This window comes from Schistocerca serialis, chromosome 4 (genome assembly GCF_023864345.2).
Source record: "Schistocerca serialis cubense isolate TAMUIC-IGC-003099 chromosome 4, iqSchSeri2.2, whole genome shotgun sequence".
NCBI classification, from domain to species: Eukaryota; Metazoa; Arthropoda; class Insecta; order Orthoptera; family Acrididae; genus Schistocerca; species Schistocerca serialis.
Window position 1 is genome coordinate 19,817,090 of NC_064641.1, and position 20,785 is coordinate 19,837,874.

Genomic DNA, 20,785 nt, shown 5'->3' on the forward strand with positions numbered 1-20,785 from the left:
ACACAAGCGTTTTTAGTTGCGGCGAGATCTTTTTACAGAAACTATATCCACATCCTCTTCTACGCAAATATTCAGAAAGCCACCGTACGGTGCTAGGGGGAGGGAACCTGTGCCACTAGTAATCATTTCCTTTCCTGTTCCACTCGTAAATAGAGCGAGGGAAAAACGACTGTCTGTATGCCTTCATATGAGCCCTAATTTCTCGTATCTATCTTCGTATTCCATCATCAGCAACTTTTGAATTTCGTTATTAAACCATGGTGGAAGTTTCCCATCCTTTATCCACTTACTAGGCACATAACTCCCGAGACCAGGATTTAAAATCTGCTTGAACTTTCCTCATAATTCCTCTTCGTCGCTCTTGCTGGAACTAAGTGACATCAGTTCATCCTCTAAGTGAGATGCTAACAACATCTTATCTGCTCTATATAGCAGTAACGCTCTCCTAGCCGTCTTGACTGTTTTATTAACTTTTGTAGCCATAACTGCTAAAATGGCATCATGAACGCTATCCCTGTTTCTATCCTGATCAAGTTTTTCCTCCGAAAGCGGAAATATTTTGTTGATTGCGTGGGGAAAATAACTATCTATATCCACGTGACTACTCTCCACCTCACATTGAAGTGCCTGGCAGGGGGCGTAGTAAAATACGAGAAAAATAAGAGAAAAATGAGATCGCTCAGAAAGATTTAGTTCTTCATTTTTCCCGCATTGGATTCGAGAGAGGAACGGTCGAGAAATAGTCTGGAAGAGGCTCTGTGAACTGTAGAGCAGTACCGTAGACGCAGATGTAGCCCTCCGTATGTCTTGCGGACTACGTGGCCATTGAAGTTAAAGGCGTACATAATAACACACATTACCATAAAAATGGGTTGCTGAAAAATGAAATTGATTTTGTGAATAAAGAAGTCTTAGTTGCAACGTAGGTGGTACAGTGGTTTGCTTTTTCAAAGCAACCATCCCAGCATTTGCCTTAGGAGTTTTAGAGAAACCACAGAAAACTTAAAATCCTAACCTTCGTACATCCATAGTTGAAATGGAAGACAGTGGGACGTCAGCTGTATTAAATTTATATTAAAAATGAAGAAATTCCTCCAGCTGTATTTAAGGAATCGATTTATTTTGGCAACTAGTTACAACGTTGAAACTAGTTGCCAAAATAAAATCGACACCTTAAATACAGCTGGAGCAATTTCTTCATTTTTAACATACAATCTTAACAGCTGTATTTGACCATGGTCCTCCAATACTCGAAGAAGAAAGGAAGATCTGGGTTTAACATCTCGTCGACGGTGAGGCCATTACAGACGGACGGCATGTTCAGATTGAGAACGGGTGAGGAAGGGAATTATGGTATTCACCACTATTTAATCTCCGCGCCGACCATCAGCGCGCTCCATTATGCTCGGCCAAAAAATGCATCGTCGGCCGCTCTTGTCCTTGCACCGCCCTCTACTAACATCACAGGTCGGCTTCGTGTGAGCGCGTGCGATTGGTCACCCATAACACTCAGCGATTGGCCGCCCACACTGTACCGCGACCTCAGCCGCCGGCTCGGTTAACTATGGAGCAAAGACCTTGTAAAAAATAACTAGACTCACTGAAGGCACTGCAGTCGCGGGATAATTTGAACCTTCGGCTGGACGCCGTTATAGTGGTTGTAGTCTGAAGTATTGTGTAGTATTGTTGTTCATGAAGATGGTTCAAATGGCTCTGAGCACTATGGGACTCAACTCCTGTGGTCATCAGTCCCCTAGAACTTAGAACTACTTAAACCTAACTAACCTAAGGATATCACACACATCCATGCCCGAGGCAGGATTCGAACCTGCGACCGTAGTGGTCACGCGGTTCCAAACTGTACCGCCTAGAACCTCTCGGCCACTCCGGCCAGCGACTGTTCATGAAAACCCTGATTCAACGTTGTATATTTGTTGGGGCGTACATACAGTATTTGTTACTCGTAATTCTACTGTCTGTACGTTCCAATCAAAAGAAGTACAATGGTGAAGAGTTGTGCAGCGATTAATTGTACAAATAAATTCGAGAAAGGAACGAATATTACATTTCACCGATATGTGAATATTTTAAGTTGTTTTGTATGTCAGTGCACTTAATAAATGATTTTGTAACACGGTATTAGCATAATGTCTGTGCATCTATCTGCAGGTGTCCTTTCTCAAAACCACAGCTGTTACAAAAATGGTTACACGCTGTCAGAAGGCTAGATTTCCGACCGACAGAATACCATTTTATATGTTCTGATCATTTTGAAGAAAGTTGGCTGATCGGTAGTGTTTTCATGGTCTAGAATAGGTTGAAACTTGATAATTTGGTCGTGAGTTGCCAAAGCACTATGCCATAAATAACGCACTTCTCGTCATAAAATCTAAAGCAAGGCAGAATCAGAAAATATCTATTAATATAGTGGGCAAATCTTAGAGTATTTTGATGCATTTTGCGTACATCTATCGTAAATGAACTACGAAAACTGCTAGGGTCCAGTACATAACTTTTAGCTACGGCAGATTCCATGTAGTACGTAAGATAAATTCTTAAACAGTGACTAGTTGCTGTTTGTTCATAAATTAAGAAGTATATTGTAGTAACGTATTTAAATGAGGCATTATGTTTGTGACTTAACTCAAGGGAAGGCATTTTATAACCAAAAGTGATGTATAAACATTCGAACTCCGCGCGTCAGTTTACCACTCTAATGGCCGCCGCCCAGCTATTCAATTTGTCCGCTCACCACACAGTGAACAGTCGACCACTTGTGCGGTTGTGGGGGCCTGCTACGGAGCCTCATTTAATGCAGCAACTGACGTCTTCAAGTGAGTTCTCACCGCGCTGTGTTCTACTCTACAACTTGGAAGTGCTACACTGCAGTGGACCTGCTGTTCGATACTGATTTGGCTGCACTCTGGACTTGGAATCGGGATGCTATACTGGAAGTTGGACTCGAATGTTCACTAGGCTTAGTACGTCGACGGGATTCTGATTTCCGCTGGAAGTCTGCTTTTCGCTTGCACTCCCTGAACATTGGTATAACCGCCATAGTTTTATGTAATTTTCGATGAAGTGTTCATCTACAACTTGGCGCCCAGTAACACAGTTATTTGCATCAGTGCAGTGTCAATAAGTCGAGAATGGTGATGTATTTATCGTGTTATTCCTAGTTATAACACACTAAAATGGCGATGGGCCAGGAACCACCTACGCTGGAAGCTCTACTCACGCAACTTACTCATCAGCAGAACGAGAACCAAAAGCATCTAATGAAAAAGTCCTTCCAGACAAACAAAAACTACAAGAAGCGAAATGTAATGTGAGGAGGGCTATGCGAGCGGCGTTCAATGAACTCGAAAGTAAACTTCTATGTACTGACTTGGCAGAAAATCCTAAGAAATTTTGGTCTTATGTCAAAGCGGTAGGTGGATCAAAACAAAATGTCCAGACACTCTGTGATCAAAATGGTACTGAAACGGAGGACGACAGACTATAGGCCGAAATACTAAATGTCTTTTTCCAAAGCTGTTTCACAGAGGAAGGCTGCACTGTAGTTCCTTCTCTAGATGGACGCACGGATGACAAAATGGTATACATCGAAATAGATGACAGAGGGATAGAAAAACAATTAAAATCGCTCAAAAGAGGAAAGGACGCTGGACCTGATGGGATACCAGTTCGATTTTACACAGACTACGCGAAGGAACTTGCCCCCCTTCTTGCAGTGGTGTACCGTAGGTCTCTAGAAGAGCGTAGCGTTCCAAAACATTGGAAAAGGGCACACGTCATCCCCGTTTTCAAGAAGGGACGTCGAACAGATGTGCGGAACTATTGAAAGGTGGCTACACTGAGTCACAGCGCCAGAGATTGCGACAAAGATTATTATTCCGCCGCCTCCAATGGGCGCTGTAGTAGTTCAGAGGGTGTCGAGGGCAGTTGTTGTTCTGTTGGGATGAGAGAGTAGACGATCTGAGTGTTGTACTGTTTGGTTGGTGTAATGTATAGATGGAAGAAGATGCAACTGTCAGAATATATTTGAGAAAGGAGATGGGCTTTTGATTTATGATGCTGGTGTAATGGAATATTTTCGTCAATATGTAATGAGGTAAAAAGGTATTATAGTTTTCTTTAATAACAATCCCTCTTGCTCACAGTCAACAAAGCATCTGGCTCGTGTTCATTTATTAGACTTGTAATTCTGGTTTCTATGTGTAATTGTAGTATTTCTGGTTTTTCAATTAATTCATTGTAAATGGTGTTTAAAATATTTTGTCGTATTGAGAAAGAACAGAGCCAGATACATGTACATTGAGTCACACTACCACGCAGTGAACGGTTACACTTGTGCTTTGTTCTTTCGTTGCTTTTATAGTTGCAGGGGACTTAATTAATCAATTGTGTTAATGGAACTTCCTTGTCATTCTTTATTTTTGTTTTATGCAGTCAGATTGCGTGCTAATACTAGTCAGGGCAAACCGGTTACGAGACTTAGTAACCGGTCATACAGGTAGTAAAATTATTGCGTTTATTCATAAATATTAGTCTTTTCATTTTAGTTAAGCCCCCATGCACGTGGCGACCGCTGCTTCGGATCGTCCCTTGGAATTGTTTTCATAGTAAAAATAGTAGACAGTAGTATTGCTTTAGTCTATACTGCAAGTGTAGAATTTGTAATTGAACGTTTATAGTTGTCTTGTCATTCTTCTAATGGTATTTTTGTAGAATTTAATCTCTGATGTGTCGTATAAAGGTTTGACAATTTTGTGCAATTGTGAAGGTTTTAATTGTTCGTTAATCGTGTTTGTCAAGAAGCATTTCGTGTGAATGGTATTGTTGGTGATAAAGTGTTATATTGTGTGTAATTTTCGTATACTGACGAGTTTTGTATGTTTTGTAAATGATTACGCAATCGATGAAAAAGATAAGAATGATGAATATTCAGAATAACGAATTTGTTAACATGGCGAACTCGCCAACACTGGAGAACAGTATGGTGAATAATAAAGTAGAAAACAATTTAATAAGCTGGGAAAATAGTCCGGAACCAATTCAAATTTTTTCACAATTGAAAAATTTTCAGAATACGAGATTAATGTTAGAAAATTCTGGAATAGTGTCGAACACAGATAGCTTTACGGCTATGACGAAGGAAGTTAGTTTTACAGGAAATGTTAGGGGCGAAAAGAATTTCGAACCACTTAATATGGAGCAGTTGATGAGTGCAATATTAAATTTGGGATCACAAATAGGAACAATTAAAACTGATATGGGAACAATGAAAACACAGTTAGGATCTGAATTTAAAACAGAGATGGGAACAATGGCAACACGGTTAGACTCACGAATAGGGACATGTTTTGAAAACATGAAAGATGAATTAAAGAAAGAAATTAGAGAAGAAGTACAACCGATTTTGAATGCTCACAATAACAGATTAACTTCAATAGAAAATAGACAAAAAGAACAGGATAGAGAACAGGAAGAAAGAGATCGCGTGATAGTACAAAAATTTTCAGAGTTAAATTTACAGCGTACATACGATACGGAAGAAATATTTGAAACAATCGAGGAATCCGTACCAAATGACAAAATAAATAACCTAAAACAACAATATGAACAGTTAACTACTAAATGTGTCAATACTGAAACCCGAGTCGCGACACTTACGGAAGACGTAAATAAACAGAAAGAACAAACAGGTGACTTAACGGAAAAGGTTGAGGAGATTTCAGATAAATTGACAAATATTAGTTTAAGTGGGAACAGGGATTCAGATGATACAGCTCCATTGCCATTTACAGGAACAGAAGAGTACGAGAATATAAATAAACATGTTGAAAATCAGGGAAAATTTAATGAACGCGTTAAAAGGGTATTTGAGGCTTTACGAAAGCAAGTTACACAAATTGAAAGCGAAATCGTAGGAAAAGACAGTAAAAGAAGTTTAGAATCACCGATAGCGGGGGGTTTTGAAGAAAGTAATTTATTTCATTTACGAGATGCAACAAGAGAGCGCCAGGCGCGCGAACTTGACAATAACCAACATTCGGACTGGGACAGACACGGTAGGTCTTTGTCGCCACGAGGCGAAAACTTCGACTACAAACACTTTTTAACTGTTCGTAAATTTAAGTTCTTTCGCAATTCTAATAATGACATACATCCATATTCATGGTTAGATCAATTTATGTACGCACTTCCCCCAAATTGGCCACTGAGTCACAAACTGGAATTTATGTGTGTATATTTAGAAAACGAACCGGCGACGCGCATGCGCGCACTTATTAGAGATTGTAATAATTTAAATGAATTTTATCATGTATTTCTATCGGCATATTGGTCAGAAAACACGGAAGACAGAGTCAAACATAGTCTTATTATGCAGTGTAATTTTAAACAGTCTGAGTTCCGCACGCCGGCAGAATACTTTGAAGACGTGATTCAAAAGAATCAATTCCTTTCCAACCCTAATAGCCCGACTGAACTGTTTAACTAAGCTGCCACAATCGATAAGATACATTGTTGTAGCCGGAAGATGTAAAGACGACATTGAAACTTTTAAGACTTTGCTGCAAGAACTTGAGTATGACGACGACGATGTAACTTCTTGTAATTTTTTCAGTAACGGTAACCACAATAGATTTTCAGAGAAAAGCGATAATGATCGGAACGGACGTTATGACGTTAATTTCGGAAATGAGAGACGAAACAGACAGGACAATAAATACCACCCTTATGACAATAACAGACGTTCTAACAGAAATTTCAGAGGCAATTATAATAATAGAAATTCTTACCGGAATGATCAATCATACGGAAACAGTAATCGGTATCATCAAGACAGAAATTATTCATACAATAATGGAAATTCTTACTACAGAAATAACCAGGGTAGTAGCCCTAACAATAATTTCAGAAGTGATAGTCGAAATTACACATGAAGTAGTCATGCAGATAGCCATGAAAATAGAAATTTTAATAACAGACACAACAAAGAATTTACATCTAACAGACAGGAAGGACCTAATTGGCACCCTCCACGTGACAGAAATTCAGAGAGACAAGTGCCCATGAACCATGGACCTTGCCGTTGGTGGGGAGGCTTGCGTGCGTCAGCGATACAGATGGCCGTACTGTAGGTGCAACCACAACGGAGGGGTATCTGTTGAGAGGCCAGACAAACATGTGGTTCCTGAAGAGGGGCAGCAGCCTTTTCAGTAGTTGCAGGGGCAACAGTCTGGATGATTGACTGATCTGGCCTTGTAACATTAACCAAAACGGCCTTGCTGTGCTGGTACTGCAAATGGCTGAAAGCAAGGAGAAACTACAGCCGTAATTTTTCCCGAGGACATGCAGCTTTACTGTATGATTAAATGATGATGGCGTCCTCTTGGGTAAAATATTCTGGAGGTAAAATAGTCCCCCATTCGGATCTCCGGGCGGGGACTACTCAAGAGGACGTCGTTATCAGGAGAAAGAAAACTGGCATTCTACGGATCGGAGCATGGAATGTCAGATCCCTTAATCGGGCAGGTAGGTTAGAAAATTTAAAAAGGGAAATGGATAGGTTAAAGTTAGATATAGTGGGAATTAGTGAAGTTCGGTGGCAGGAGGAGCAAGACTTTTGGTCAGGTGGTTACAGGGTTATAAATACAAAATCAGATAGGGGTAATGCAGGAGTAGGTTTAATAACGAATAAAAAAATAGGAGTGCGGGTTAGCTACTACAAACAGCATAGTGAAAGCATTATTGTGGCCAAGATAGACACAAAGCCCATGCCTACTACAGTAGTACAAGTTTATATGCCAACTAGCTCTGCAGATGATGAAGAAATTGATGAAATGTATGACGAGATAAAAGAAATTATTCAGGTAGTGAAGGGAGACGAAATTTTATAGTCATGGGTGACTGGAATTCGTCAGTAGGAAAAGGGAGAGAAGGAAACATAGTAGGTGAATATGGATTGGGGGGAAGAAATGAAAGAGGAAGCCGCCTTGTAGAATTTTGCACAGAGCATAACTTAATCATAGCTAACACTTGGTTCAAGAATCATAAAAGAAGGTTGTATACCTGGAAGAATCCTGGAGATACTAATAGGTATCAGATAGATTATATAATGGTAAGACAGAGATTTAGGAACCAGGTTTTAAATTGTAGGACATTTCCAGGGGCAGATGTGGACTCTGACCACAATCTATTGGTTATGAACTGCAGATTGAAACTGAAGAAACTGCAAAAAGGTGGGAATTTAAGGAGATGGGACCTGGATAAACTGAAAGAACCAGAGGTTGTAGAGAGTTTCAGGGAGAGCATAAAGGAACAATCGACAGGAATGGGGGAAAGAAATACAGTAGAAGAAGAATGGGTAGCTCTGAGGGATGAAGTAGTGAAGGCAGCAGACGATCAAGTAGGTAAAAAGACGAGGGCTAATAGAAATCCTTGGGTAACAGAAGAAATATTGAATTTAATTGATGAAAGGAGAAAATATAGAAATGCAGTAAATGAAGCAGGCAAAAGGGAATACAAACGTCTCAAAAATGAGATCGACAGAAAGTGCAAAATGGCTAAGCAGGGATGGCTAGAGGACAAATGTAAGGATGTAGAGGCTTGTCTCACTAGGGGTAAGATAGATACTGCCTACAGGAAAATTAAAGAGACCTTTGGAGAGAAGAGAACCACTTGTATGAATATCAAGAGCTCAGATGGGAACCCAGTTCTAAGCAAAGAAGGGAAGGCAGAAAGGTGGAAGGAGTATATAGAGGGTTTATACAAGGGCGATGTACTTGAGGACAGTATTATGGAAATGGAAGAGGATGTAGGTGAAGATGAAATGGGAGATAAGATACTGCGTGAAGAGTTTGACAGAGCACTGAAAGACCTGAGTCGAAACAAGGCCCCGGGAGTAGACAACATTCCATTAGAACTACTGATGGCCTTGGGAGAGCCAGTCATGACAAAACTCTACCATCTGGTGAGCAAGATGTATGAGACAGGCGAAATACCCACAGACTTCAAGAAGAATATAATAATTCCAATCCCAAAGAAAGCAGGTGTTGACAGATGTGAAAATTACCGAACTATCAGTTTAATAAGTCACAGCTGCAAAATACTAACGCGAATTCTTTACAGACGAATGGAAAAACTGGTAGAAGCGGACCTCGGGGAAGATCAGTTTGGATTCCGTAGAAATATTGGAACACGTGAGGCAATACTAACCTTACGACTTATCTTAGAAGAAAGATTAAGAAAAGGCAAACCTACGTTTCTAGCATTTGTAGACTTAGAGAAAGCTTTTGACAACGTTAACTGGAATACTCTCTTTCAAATTCTGAAGGTGGCAGGGGTAAAATACAGGGAGCGAAAGGCTATTTACAATTTGTACAGAAACCAGATGGCAGTTATAAGAGTCGAGGGGCATGAAAGGGAAGCAGTGGTTGGGAAGGGAGTGAGACAGGGTTGTAGCCTCTCCCCGATGTTATTCAATCTGTATATTGAGCAAGCAGTAAAGGAAACAAAAGAAAAATTCGGAGTAGGTATTAAAATTCATGGAGAAGAAGTAAAAACTTTGAGGTTCGCCGATGACATTGTAATTCTGTCAGAGACAGCAAAGGACTTGGAAAAGCAGTTAAACGGAATGGACAGTGTCTTGAAAGGAGGATATAAGATGAACATCAACAAAAGCAAAACGAGGATAATGGAATGTAGTCAAATTAAATCGGGTGATGCTGAGGGGATTAGATTAGGAAATGAGACACTTAAAGTAGTAAAGGAGTTTTGCTATTTAGGGAGTAAAATAACTGATGATGGTCGAAGTAGAGAGGATATAAAATGTAGACTGGCAATGGCAAGGAAATCGTTTCTGAAGAAGAGAAATTTGTTAACATCGAGTAGAGATTTAAGTGTCAGGAAGTCGTTTCTGAAAGTATTTGTATGGAGTGTAGCCATGTATGGAAGTGAAACATGGACGATAACCAGTTTGGACAAGAAGAGAATAGAAGCTTTCGAAATGTGGTGCTACAGAAGAATGCTGAAAATAAGGTGGGTAGATCACGTAACTAATGAGGAGGTATTGAACAGGATTGGGGAGAAGAGAAGTTTGTGGCACAACTTGACTAGAAGAAGGGATCGGTTGGTAGGACATGTTTTGAGGCATCAAGGGATCACAAATTTAGCATTGGAGGGCAGTGTGGAGGGTAAAAATCGTAGAGGGAGACCAAGGGATCAGTACACTAAGCAGATTCAGAAGGATGTAGGTTGCAGTAGGTACTGGGAGATGAGGAAGCTTGCACAGGATAGAGTAGCATGGAGAGCTGCATCAAACCAGTCTCAGGACTGAAGACCACAACAACAACAACAAAGTGCAAATCGTAGAAATTGATCCGCGAAGTGACGCGAATAATCAAAGACGTGACACAAACAATCGACAATGACTTGTAGCTTCGGCTTCTGGCAGCAATACAGACGGTTCAAAAAGTAATGACACTACGACTTTACACTACGTATGCTTGGAAGACGTGAGAGATATTTTGCTAGACGAAAAGGAAAATGATGTAGACACATTTTTACATTCTGTTATTGAAGTATGTGTGAGTAAGAATAAGTTCACTGCGGTTTTAATTTCTGGGAGCCCACTGAATTTTATTAGTGAATTAGGTTTTCGTATATGTGTAAGAACTATTGCTTGTCCTATGTTACCTGTTTCTAAAACCACAATTCGAGGAGCTATTTCTGGAAAAAGTGTGGAAGTCAAACAACAGACCAACTTAAATTTCATTTGTCAAGGATATGAATTTTCTGCTAATTTTATTATTGTTCCATTACTCAATACACAAATTATATTAGGTATGGAGTTTCTTAACACATATAAAGCAATGTTAAACTTTAAGGAAGGAAGTGTGAACTTGAATGTTGCCGGAATGCCGAGGTGTTTGAAATTTTTCGAGTGAGTAACGAAATCTGAATCAGACACATATTGTTTAAGGTTTCTTACTTCTGATGTTTTCGCTGAGTATTATGACGACAATGTGTTCATTCATGACAACGACAATAGATACAGAGACACGATGGATGATATGATTAATGGTGAAGAATTAATTAATGAAAAGATTAACAAAGCTGAGGTGACAGATGACGTTGCAAGAGAAAAATTACACCAAATTTTGACTTCGCATACTACAGTATTTAGTCATCACACAGGAACTATACAAGGCTTACAATATTTATTTAAAGTAAAAGAACACACACACCATTTCGGGGAAAAACATACGCTATTCCTTTGGCTTATAGAGACAATGTTAAGAAAGAACTTCAATCCATGTTAGATCAAGGCATTATTGAGCCAGCTGTCAGTCCTTATACCAGCCCATTACATGCAGTTTTTAAAAAGGATGGGTCAATTCGTTTGGTTCTGGATTCCAGACTGATAAATAATATCTTCATTCCTGAAACTGAGGTCCAAAAAATTTAGATGAACTTCTTCAACATTTCCATGGAATTAAAGTTTTATCCACAATTGATCTCTGTGCAAGTTTTTGGCAAATTAAACTCCACCCTGATTGTAGAAAATACACTACTTTTTTAGCCTTTGGTAACTGTTATCAATTTCCGAAATTACCATTTGGACTTACTGTATCTTCAGCAGCATTCATTCTTGGTTTAAATGAAATTTTACCTGTTTATCTTCGTAACAATATTACTTCATATGTTGACAATATTCTTATTGCTAAACGTTCTTGGAGAGAGCATAACAGAATTTTGGATTCGTATTTTTGCAAGAGTTGGCATTACAGTGAACTTGGGAAAATCTGAATTTGGTCGTTCTCAGGTGAAATTTCTTGGTCATATTATTTCAACAGAAGGTATTCTTCCTGATCCAGAGATACTAGACGCTATTCGTAATTATGCTGTTCCTACTGATAAACGTGATGTTTGTAATTTCCTTGGTGTCTGTAATTTTCTTAGGTGCTTTGTTAGATTGGACAATTTGGCCACACCTCGTTTATGTGAACTTTCTGGAAAGAATTCTGATTGGTGCTGGGATGAGGAAACTCAATTAGAATTTTGTTTGGCGACGGACTCATCATACAAAGGCCTAGGTGCACACTTATTTCAAGAGATAGAAGAAAACAACGTTGTAGTACAGAAAACTATTGCATTTGGAAGTCGTGTTCTCTCTAAATCAGAAAAGAATTATTCGATCACAGAACATGGAGCTTTGGCTGTTGTTTGGGCTTTCACAAAATTTCGCATCTTTTTGTATGGCAGACATACTAAGGTTTACACCGATCATAGAGCTCTGGAATTTCTTATGTCAACAAAATTAACACATGGAAGATTATCACGAAGGGCACTGTATGTACAGGAATTTGATTTTAGTATTGTTTACATCCAGGGTTCTTCTAATATTATTGCTGATGCTTTATTACGTGCACCTATGGGTTTGAAACAATGTGCTGAGGAAGACTGCAAAGAAAACAATTATTGTAATTCTTCATGCTTTCCCGGCGATCTGTTGACATCTTGGATATTCGGGAATCCAGCCGGATGTTCGCGTCGTTCTCGCACGATATTTCAACAGCGTGCCTCGCTGTCTTATTCAGGTGCTACCTGAGAATGGTCCTTGGGTCGATCGAGTCCAGTATTTATGCCTGGGAGGAGCTGGGCGTTCCCTAATCGGTCCGCGCCGGGTCGAGTGTTCCATCTGCGGTCCGCGCCCGCCAGACTCAGCTTCAACGGACCCCTCCAGTCGCAGATGTTCCGACTGCCGTCGTCGCCCGTTCTGGCCGTCCTCAACGGATGTGGTTATCATCTGAGGTGTGTCAGACCCGGTCTGAGATGTTGGGTACTCTATCTCCTGACTGTTACTATGATTTCCACTTCTGTTTCGTGCTGGGCGCTCCCTAATCGGTCCGCGCCGCCCCGTCTGTTCCGTCTGAGGTCCTCGCCCGCTAGACGTCAGTTCATGACGGCAGAAGTGAGACATGCTCTCAATTCTAACCATCTGCCTGTCATTTTCCAGCTGAACGTCCATCTTCCTCCGCAGACGCCACGGTGGAATCTGCGACGTACACACTGGGATGACTACCGGGATCGGCTCCCCCATCTGCTGGCATTCACTCCACCGGATGCACCCGTCGATGATGCCACGGCGGAGTTCACCGCTGCTGTTACCACAGCTCTCCGGCAGTCCACGCCACAGGCCAGACAGCGGCAGCCACTTCGTCCAGGGTTACCCCAAGACATCCTGGACCTTATACGTCTCCGCAATCGTCTCTGCAAAGACTGGCGTCTCACCAGGGATCCAGACCTTAAGCGACGTATCAACCAGCTTCGGCGCGACGTCAAGGTCGCCCTCCTCGCCCACAGGAACCAGCAGTGGGCCACGAAACTCGAGGCCTTTACACCGGATGCCAATCACTGGGACACAGTTCGATTTTTCACTAAACGTCGGACGACTATTCCTCTGTTGGCAGCCCCGGCTGGACTCGTCTACACCCCTGAGGACAAGGCCAACGCCATCGCCGATGTATTTGAAGCTAATTTCGTCCCTGTGAACGACCCGATTGACGTCAATCACGTTCAGCGCGTGGAAGCGGAAGTCCAACAATACCTGGACCAACCTGCTGCTGCAGATGAGGACCAAATTCCGCCCGTCACGATGGAAGAAGTTCGGACATGCATCGCTGGTCTGAACACCACCAAGGCACCGGGGGCAAATGACAAACCCAACAGAGCCCTGAAGGAACTACCTCCGGCAGCCTATATCTGGCTGGCTGCAGTTTTTAACAACATCTTCCGGACGCTGACATATCCAGAGGCATGGAAACGGGCTACAGTTATCCCCATTCCAAAACCGGGGAAGAACAGGAAGGAACCGGCCAACTATCGACCTATCAGCCTCCTCCCTCATATCAGTAAGGTGTTCGAACGGCTGCTGTTACGAAGAATCCGCACCATAATGGACCGACGGAGGATACTCCCACCGGAGCAATTTGGGTTCAGAAGAGGCCACTCCACTGAACAACAGGTGATCCGCGTCGTCGAAGACATCACCCTCGCCTTCAACAACCGGGAATACTGTGGGGCGGTATTCCTTGACATTTCCAAGGCGTTCGACAGCATCTGGCATCAGGGGCTCCTGTGGAAATTGAAGCAGCACGGATTTCCTTGCTCCATGGTACAGCTGCTCGCATCATACCTCCGAGGGCGAACCTTCTCTGTTCGCGTTGCCAACTCCTGCTCGACTCTCCGGCCCATCGCCGCTGGCGTACCTCAGGGCTCCGTCCTTGGGCCGATCCTTTACTGCATCTTTACATCGGACATCCCCACCTCCCCCAGGGTGGAAAAAGCTATGTATGCTGACGACACCACCATCTACACGTGCAGCCATTGGCCTCAGGCCATGCACCGCCGACTTCAGGACGCCTGTTCCGACCTTGAAGGATGGTCCCATAAATGGAGGATTCGCTTCAACGCTCAGAAGAGCCAAGCAGTCATCTTTACCAGAAGACGACCGCCGCCAGTGCCGGAAATTCGGTTATTCGGCGAAGACATCGCGTGGCTGCCCTCAGCAACTTATCTCGAAGTTGTGCTGGATCGTCAGCTCATTTGGCAACAGCACGTCACGGCCACCCGCAGGAAAGTGGACCAGCGCCTGGGTGCACTATACCCGCTGCTTAATGAAGGCTCCTCACTGTGAGTTGCAAATGGCCTCCTCATCTACAGGCTATTCGTCCGGCCGATCATGGACTACGCCTGCATCGCCTGGGGCAATGCTGCCACCCGCCACATTCAACGTCTTCAAGCACTGGAGAATAAGGCCTTACGAAGAGTCCTACACGTGCACCTGCAGTTCCCGTCTCGTTACGTACATGAAGCTGTGCAAGAACCTGAGGTCCTTCGCAGATTTCAACAAAAAGCCAGACGCCTGTATCAAAAAGCCGTGGTCTCGGAAAACCCACTCATAAGGAACATCGGAGTCCCGTCAGATGTCCGGGACACATTCCAAAGACCAGTCGCACTGCTCAACAGGTAATGCACCTGGCAGTGTCCAACCCACTGAAGTCCAAATGAATTTGATTCTATAATCCGCAAATAAAGATGACAATTTCCTACACCTGAAGTTCCATATCTCCTCCCCAGAATTAGTAGTCAATGCCTTCGGGTAAATACTACCTTTCCTCAACCCCTGCCGGTAGTTTAGACGATGCGGACCGGTGCCCGCCAGACGCGGCTACATTGTCCCTCTCTGGTCGCTGGTGTTCATGATCTGGAGTGTTTCAGATCTGGTCTCCAATGTCAGACACCTTGTCTCACGGCTGTTCTCTCGGTCTCCGCTTCTATTTCTTGTAGAATCCCAGTGACCTGCGTTGAGTTTTCACAAGCTCAAGCACTGGATTCCAGGCAGTGCTGATTTGGTATCCCGAGTCACGGTTGATTAGATTGTCTGTGACCTTAATCTCAATGGCTACTTTAATGACACTGTCCCAAAATCTTGAGGTCTGTGTCACAATCTTGGTGTCATTGTAATCCATTGAATGACCAAGTTCCAGACAATGCTCTGCTATGGCTGATTTAGTAGCCTGCCTGAGTCTGGTATGTCTCTGGTGTTCTTTACACCTGATGTTCACAGTTCTGGTGGTCTGGCCAATATATGACATATCCAAGATGTCAACAGATCGCCGGGAAAGCATGAAGAATTACATCAGAAGACTCTACGGGGAGGAGATGTGCCGTAACATCAAGAAGCTGGACAAGCTTCGACAAAGGAAAGGGAGGATGCTGTGTGCTCTCAGTTTCCTGCTGACATGCCGAGAGGGGAAGGTAGTTCCAGTTTTCGCCAGGATCAAGCATCACGTTAATTCGAGAGCGGCAAACAGGATAAAACACCGAGCTAGTCTCGCTCTGGTTAGAGAGAGAGTGCGCGACCTGCGCCACCGACTGGATGTTACGTCTAGGGAGTTGCTGTATCTTCACCTAACTGTAGCAGCCTCCTTGACCACTCAAGACTGGAACCAGGTTGACGGTGCCTCCTGGTCTCTAGCAGAATGCACCAGCAAGAAGTGAATGGCACGCCAACTAGCCAAGTTTGAGCGCCTCAACAACAAGGCACAACAGACTGGGGACACACGCACAGTGGTCAATCTAAGTGACAAGCAGCTTGATGAGACCACCTTGAAAGTACTAAGTAAGGGCCTCAATTTCGCAATGACACCTAGAAACGTGCCTGTCGCAGCCTTCGTCAGTGCAGTTGAGCAAATGGCCAACACTCTACCTTCTAGTGTGGCCGAAGAGATCGGAAGAGAGACCTGCAGGGCGCTCACCAAGACCAAGCCACCCAAATCCAACATTTCAGGTGATGAAAGGGTGGTCTGAGGCGACTCCGGGAGGATGACAGCATTGTGGTGATGCCCGCAGACAAGGGGAACTCTACAGTCATCCTAAAGAAAACAGAATATGGCAGAAAGGTGCAACACCTTCTGAAGGATCCTGCATACAGGTCAATAGCAAGCGACCCTACAGAGAAAGTGCACAAAAAGACCAGGGCTCTGTTGAAGGAGATGGGCCTGCCTGAACAAGTCATCAAGAAGCTGCGTCCCAAAGCGCCAGCACCACCTGGACTTTATGGACTCCTCAAAGTAGTGAAGGCAGCAGAGGATCAAGTAGGTAAAAAGACGAGGGCTAATAGAAATCCTTGGGTAACAGAAGAAATATTGAATTTAATTGATGAAAGAAGAAAATACAAAAATGCAGTAAGTGAAGCAGGCAAAAAGTAATACAAACGTCTCAAAAATGAGATTGACAGGAAGTGCAAAATGGCTAAGCAGGGATGGCTAGAAGACAAATGTAAGGATGTAGAGGCTTATCTCTCGAGGGGTAAGATAGATACTGCCTACAGTAAAATTAAAGAGCCTGTATCTAATATTTTCTGGGTCTCATGAACAAATCAAGCGAGTTGGGTCTCACACGATAGCTGATCCCGAAATCCATGTTGATTCCTACAGAGTAGTTTCTTGGTTTCCAGAAATGACATGATACCCGAGCAAAAAACATGTTCTAAAATTCTACAACAGATCGATGTCAGAGATATAGGTGTATAGCCAAATGACGGTCCTCTTCTGAAGTCACACGTGGTCGTCCCTGCACTGGTCTTCGGGACACAGTTCCGGTCTTTATAAACTGCCGCCACAACCGAGAAACAACAGAACGATTCACACTAAGTCATCGGGCCACGTCATACTGCGACTGTCCTGCCTCCGTTCTCTCTGTGTTTCTCCACCGCAGAGAGTCTGGTAGGCATCTTCTCTGCGCCATACTGCACAGTCTGCGACTGTGTACACAGCGATTGTGGATGTGGGATTAGCCGGCGAACACTACCTCGTTTCACAGGTGCCGTGATGTCGTCATTGGCATTGTAAGAAAATGACGCCAATACAGCAGTCCTTATGATCTTATTTATTGTGTGGCTAGCAGTTTCGGCGCATCAGTGAGCCACCTTCAGAGCTTAGTTGATGCTGAAGGGATTATCAGCGTCAACTAAGTTCTGAAGGTGGCGCACTGAAGCGCCGAATCTGGTAGCTACACAATAAATAAGATCATAAGGACAGCTGTAGGGGCTTCATTTTCTTACAATAGTGAACGGCCATGGAGACCAAGACCTCCAGTGAAAAGGACGGACATACAAAAACCCATTGATGACATGGTTGTCCGTTGACCGGAATGCCATCTTCTGATCAGAATAAGATCGTGCGGGCATCTGGTTGACAGTTTGTATCATTATATTGAGAAATAGACGCGGGAGGGGGAATAACGATTTGTCGCGTTAATTTTGGACACAAGTGTAAATTAAAAATATCTACCACAAGGACCACTCCTTGCTCCATTTCTCTTCAGCTTCTACGAAGCGGACATCCCAAAAACAAAATCAAGGAAGTTAGGTTACGCCGACGACTGGGTACTTGCAACAAGGTGTAGCTCAATTCAACAATTAGAAGAAGTTCTGACGGAGACCTAGTTGTACTGTGAAAGAACTTTCCCCAACGAAATGCCACCAAAGCAGAGAATTCCTGCTTTCACCTAAATAGTAAATTCACCGGAACAAAACTCAACGTATAATATGAAAACACTACACTTGCAGTACAACACCTAAGTATCTTGGGGTAGCCCCAGATAGACCCCTCTCTTTTAGAAATCACGTATCAAAAACAACTAAAAAACTGGAAACAATACACAACTTCATCCAAAAGATGTGTATTACATCCTGGGGAGCATCGGCATCCACCCTACGTTTCTCTGCTCTGAGGCCAGTTTTCTCACGTGCTGATTTTGCTGCCCCAGTTTGTCCATATGCTCAAAAAACAGACGTCTAGCTAAACAACAGCATGAGGATGATTTCTGGTGTCATCAGATCAACACCTACAGAATGGCCACTGGTATTAAGCCACATTCCACCCCGTCAACTACGACGCATAAGTGCTCTCACGAACGAGTAAAAAAAACGTCGGCGACAGTAAAAAATCTACCAGTCCATCAAGATACTGATGACGCAAACCACAACTGACTTTGCTCTAGAGTATTAGAATAAAATAGAAAAGATCCCTGTCAAAGATGAGGTCCACCTTACCAAAATCATGGACGCAGGAGTGGACTAGAGAAAAAAAGAAAATACTGCGCCGTGTATCGTTCAAGAACAACAGGGATTCGACTTGCCACGCAGAACATGGTCAATGCTAAACAGGGTTAGAACTCAGCATGGGAGATGTGTATATTTTTTTCGGAAACTGCGTAAGTAGCCATGCCGTCTTGTGACTGCGGAGAACCACAGACCGTCGTCAGACACATCACAGAAGAATTCCCCACAAGATCACACTACGGCAAACTTCGTGCTGGCGACTCTATAGAGTGGACAGTGTACATAAATGCTCTAGATGTTTTACATTTTACTAGGATATATTAGGCTGTATATTCTATGAACTTACTTATTTTTTCAATGTGTCAAAAGCGATACGATGAATAAATAATGTCACAGAAAGAAATTCAGGTTCTCTCAAATTTGTATGATTATCTAGGATGAGAATCTTGCGAGAAAAATCGGAAACGCGCTTACTGTCGCCGTTACACATCTCGCGTTGTTATGATGAGAAAAGGACGAGAGAGATGTGGGCGCTTAGGGAGGCATATAGACAGTCATTTCTGCCTCGCTCAATACGCAAATCGAAGAGGACTGGAAACTGTTAATGTTGCTACCAGGTATGTTGGCCACACGCTGTTAGTGGCTTACAGGCTATAGAGGCTGAGGAATATAAATATATTTTTGGAAATACGCGGAAAACTACAAATCAGATTAAAAAAGTTTGGAATGAAAGTTGTTCACATACAGTGACACGGTACTCGATCCCCTGCCCCCCTCCAGGAGGTGTGGGGGGGGGGGGGGGAGGGTCAAGTTTGAAATCGTGAAAAGGAACCCCAGTTTCTGTTGCGGATTCTCCAGGAAGAGTACGCAGACTGACTTTTGCATTAAAATTTTTTTGCAGTCCGTTATAGATAGTGCTGTAATCGACAAAACTGGAATTGCATTAAAAACTGTTTAAACACGCATCAGATCAGGATCCCAGGAGGTAGAAAGGATGTTATCCTAAAACCTTCAATAAGAAACCGGTTTTGTAGCAAAAAAGGCTTGATTGTCCGAAACACAATTACTTGGTCCACATTTTTGGTGTAATTTCTTTCATATATGATCCTCGACTTCCCTTAGTTAACGCGGATTATTCACTTACCAATAACGCCTATTATGCCTATTCATTTGGCGATTTGTTTCATCAGAGGAAAGTATATGTGAACGAAAATCTACATAGGCTGCTAGTTGTTATTGTATCCAACTGCAAATCTTCAAGCGGTTTTGAAAGCCGTCCCCATGTAGTTCTTATGCAACGATAAGTGATGCCAATCGAATCTGTGCTCAAGCAGTATTTGCAGAACACTTATTTGCGAAATTCCTGAATATAGTGCGATTTGTACAGAAGTAAAGTATTTTTGCTATAAAAGCCGGTTTCACATTAAAGATTTGAAAATAATTGCATTTCTAACCACCTGGGACCATAATCTGACGTGTACTTCTTGAGATGTTACCACTTTTCAACGGCTTTTCACCCATTTTGACTTTAGTCGATTACAGCGCCATCTGTCACGTCACACCCTTGGAGGTGAGGCACGAGGGTCGAGTTTGGAGTCATTGGATGTCACTCTTCGAGACGAACACCTTGTATCAGAACATTTTTCTTTTTAATCCTGACCGTGTGCAATTATGTAAACACGTAATGGAGGATGCGTTTGGTGTATTCTACGTGGGTAGACGTTCCACAGTACCTCCAATGTTTGCAGTTCGCCGTTGCCGATGTCTTTCCCCATCCCTGCGAAGAGACGTCTGTTCAAGGGAGTCGCACACGCACTGCGACGGCTTGTGAAGCAAGAGACCGACGTTACGCACCTCTGAACTGCTGTGGTACTCCTTATCTGCTGGCGTCACCTACAGTACGAAAATAACGCAATTGATAAAATACGTGTTTAACGGATATGGCAGTCACGAGTGGAGGAATGTGGGGTGTAACTAACAATCTGGCAAGTCAACGGGATAATTTATGGCCCAAAGCACTGTGATAACATCTGAGGTCATCAGTCCCCTAGACTTAGAACTAATTAAGCCTAACTAACCTAAGGACATCACACACATCCATGCCCGAGGTGGGATTCGAACCTGCGACCGTAGCAGCAGCGCGCT

General features: G+C 43.0%; 1 protein-coding gene across 3 annotated transcripts in view; it reads right to left on the reverse strand.

Annotated features, from left to right (window-relative positions):
• Positions 1 to 20,460, reverse strand: part of LOC126473823 (solute carrier family 22 member 7-like) — a 147,369-nt gene extending 126,909 nt beyond the window's left edge. For all 3 annotated transcript variants that reach the window (XM_050101142.1, XM_050101141.1, XM_050101143.1), the window contains exon 1: positions 20,374 to 20,460. In XM_050101142.1, coding sequence (XP_049957099.1) covers positions 20,374 to 20,415 — 42 coding nt within the window. In that variant the 5' untranslated portion in view covers positions 20,416 to 20,460. The remainder of the gene's footprint in view (positions 1 to 20,373) is intronic.
• Positions 20,461 to 20,785: the final 325 nt, after the last annotated feature.